The 3261-nt window shown below is 49.7% G+C and overlaps 1 protein-coding gene across 1 annotated transcript; it reads left to right on the top strand.

Moving 5' to 3' along the window:
• Window positions 1-1726: 1726 nt before the first annotated feature.
• Window positions 1727-2602, top strand: LOC119338839. Its single transcript, XM_037611059.1, has one exon. The coding sequence runs from the start codon at window positions 1727-1729 to the stop codon at window positions 2387-2389; it is 663 nt and encodes a 220-aa protein (XP_037466956.1). The 3' UTR covers window positions 2390-2602.
• The last annotated feature ends 659 nt before the right edge of the window (window positions 2603-3261 follow it).

The following is a 3261-nucleotide window of genomic DNA, read 5'->3' as shown; positions in this document are numbered from 1 at the left end:
TAGGTGACTAACGATTTTTATTCTCTTTTCCAATTTTAAGGGATACAACAAAAAATTAGATTATCTAGATATGTAACTAGATAAATAACCTATATGCAAAGCACACAAATAATAACAAGCTAGAAAAGATACACAATAAAGCTAGCTTGCAACAAGTAAGTGTAGGAAAGAAGTCCGCAAGTGGAGACAATGATGTAGCTCCCGGAGTTTCCTCCTTTTGGGGAGGTATGTCTCAGTTGGAGAGGTGTGGCGGCACGATGCTCAACAAACGCTACAATGACTGACCTCGTTCTGCTCGCGCACCCGCACAATAAAAGGTGTTTCGATTCCCCTATGCGGTGCCCTTGGAGGCGGCAATCGAAACCTTCACAAACAAGGTTGGGACGATCTCCGCAACTTAATTTGAGGCTTCCAACAACACCATGAAGCCTCATCACAATGAATTTGACCTCAGAGGTGACCTCTTTTGTCTAGAATACCGAAACAAGAGTAACAAGATCTAGAAGCGAAAGTAGGAGGAATCAAATTTCCTTTGGTGAAAGTGTAAATCTAGGTCTTCTTTCTCTCAAATCCTAGAATGTCAACGAGTTTGAGTGGCTAGGAAGAGAGATCAGGCAAGATAAAACTGATGGCAACAATGGAGGACAAAGAGCAAAGAGGTAGGTCAACTTGGGGAAGAAGACCTTCTATTGATAGTCCTCACACAAATCCAACCGTTACACAGCTTTTGCACTAAGTGGTACTACCCTCTGGAGAGCACTACTACCGTTGTTCCATTCAAACTGCACTCCGAAGGGCTAAGCTATACCACTGCATAGGACCTTGATAGTACCACCCTAATACTGTAGGCAAAACAGAGGGAATGAACCATTTGTGATAGTTCACCCAACACTTGGTCCGGTAGTTTCGCTCCCATACGGGAGCGGCACTACCGGTCATGGGGGCGGTATTACCACAAGGTCACATGGTCCGGTGGTCCGTCATTCCTAGAGGGCCTGATTAGGAGGTGGCTTTGCGGTTCGTGCGGGTCAAGATTTCGATGCTACGTGGACAACCAAATAGATCAAAATTGCATCAAGCGAGGCAACCAAACATTTCCTAAGTTCCCCTAAGAAAGAATATATATTTGTCTCACATGTCGGAGACAACACGGGGTACACACGGCACATCACAACATAGTGCTGAAAGTTGTTGAAAGCAACTGATATTTTTGTCAAGTGAAAGGCAAACCAGCTGGTATGTGAGAGCCAATAACACATCGGCTAGCACCTGGTATTCGACGGACGACGGGGACATCGAGCAGAACGTGAGGATGAAGGAGCCTATTCCCTACGGACATGCTATTTGCATATGTCATACACAAGTAGTAGTACATATTTTATACTCCATTTACTCAGACGACGATCACATTCGAGCGGCTAAAGCCATGAAAATCAACTGATAAAATAACCGCGCGTATCCCGTAGTCAACACGCCGTGTTGTTGCCCAGTTTATGAATGATTGATCAAATGAACAATAAGCAGCCGAGAATTCATCACAATACTAATAGCTGGATGCATTGCTTCATGTCCGTACGGCATCATCCGCCGTCAAACAAGTCCAATTCATTTCTAATTCCCTCCTAGTTATAGTTTCTCCGTCCCTCACTCACTTTCCATTACAGCTCGATCACTAGCTAGCCCATTCGATCATCTGTTGTAGCCTTGTAGGGCTCCAACGTTCGCAATGGCCTCCTCCCCAGCCGCAGCGTGCAGCCTGCCGACGCGCACCGCGCCTTCCCTCGACGCCGAACCTGCGGACGAGGCCGGCCTCCGCCGCCTGAGACGCCGCCGGCGCCGCCGCTGCATCTGCATCTGCGCCCTGGTCACCCTCGGCGTGCTCCTGCTCCTGGGCGTCACCCTCCTCGTCCTCTTCCTCACCGTGTTCCGTGTGCGCGACCCCACCACGCGCCTGCTCTCCACCCGCTTCGTCGGCCTCGCGCCCAGCCTCACCCAGCCCAACTTCACGCTGCTGCTCACCGTGGCCGTGCACAACCCCAACCCGGCCTCCTTCTCCTACGCCTCCGGCACCACCGGCCTCTGGTACCGGGGCGCCCACGTCGGGGACGCCCAGGTCGACCCCGGGCGCATCCCTAGCAAGGGGGACGGGGTCGTGCAGCTGGAGATGACGGTGCTCACCGCCGGCTTCACCAAGGACATGGCGCAGCTGATAAGGGACATCGAGGCCGGGTCGCTGCCGCTGGACGCCAGCGCCAGGATCCCGGGGAGGGTGGCCGTCTTGGGCGTGCTCAAGCTCAACGTCGTGGCCTACTCTGACTGCCACATCGTCGTCGGCTTCCCGGACATGGAGATCCGAGGACAGGACTGCCGCGACCACGCTAAGCTCTGATCAGCTTGCTTGTTGTTCGTTTTATGGCATGCCGCATGACAGGGAGAGCGTGCTCAATGGTTCTCGAGTTTCTTATATGGTGCATGGCCATGATGATACTTGATCCTCTCTATACTCTAGCGTTGATGAATTGCTCTTATGTCTTGGTCTCTTCGTGTATAGAGGAAACAGGTTTTATTTTATTTTATTTTCCAAGGAAAGAAACAGATTTGTTCACTAGTACTGATGTGTTTTGTTGTAAAAGCTTTTAGTTGATCAGGCGTATATGTTATTCAGGCTGTGCTTGGCAGCTCGCTATTTTTGGAATATTTGGACATTACCGTGTGTTTTCCAGAAATCATGGTTTTCAGAACATTGATGCGCTTGGTATCAACAAATACTACAGTTTTATTAATCCTACTAGTATCCCTAACAACGTGGTTTGTTTTAATACAATCTCTGTTTTCAAATGTAAGATGTTTTGAGAAAGAAGTCTCGACTTTTTTTTTCTAAACCAAACTGAGGAAAACTGTGATTTTTAGAGGGAAACATTAACTGGCGACCGTCCGCCAGCAGAGATTTCGCAGTGAACAACCGTGCAGGAACCGCCGCCGCTGCTGTTTGCTTCGCAGGAGCTTGAAGACCGCTCCTATGGCGCCGCCGCAGCTACCTGCCATCGTGGTCGTCGTCTCCAGTAACCTCCCACGCCTCCTCGCCTTGATCGGCGTCTCGAACACCGTCGCGAGCCCGGAGTGCACGTCACTGTCTGCGTGCGCTTCAGGTCCACCTCTCCCAAAACCACATATAGTTTCTTTCTTTTTGAAATGGCAGTGCACATTTGCCGACATCTTACTATTGTGAGAAACTTCACACGAGATATTAGTGCATCATTG

Source organism: Triticum dicoccoides, chromosome 7B (assembly GCF_002162155.2).
Source record: "Triticum dicoccoides isolate Atlit2015 ecotype Zavitan chromosome 7B, WEW_v2.0, whole genome shotgun sequence".
NCBI lineage: Eukaryota > Viridiplantae > Streptophyta > Magnoliopsida > Poales > Poaceae > Triticum > Triticum dicoccoides.
Note: the sequence above shows the minus strand (reverse complement) of the source record. Positions and strands in the feature narration are given on the sequence as shown.

Excerpts from the sequence above, each read along its gene's own strand:
- LOC119338839 (XM_037611059.1), top strand. The coding sequence starts at position 1,727 with ATGGCCTCCTCCCCAGCCGCAGCGTGCAGCCTGCCGACGCGCACCGCG.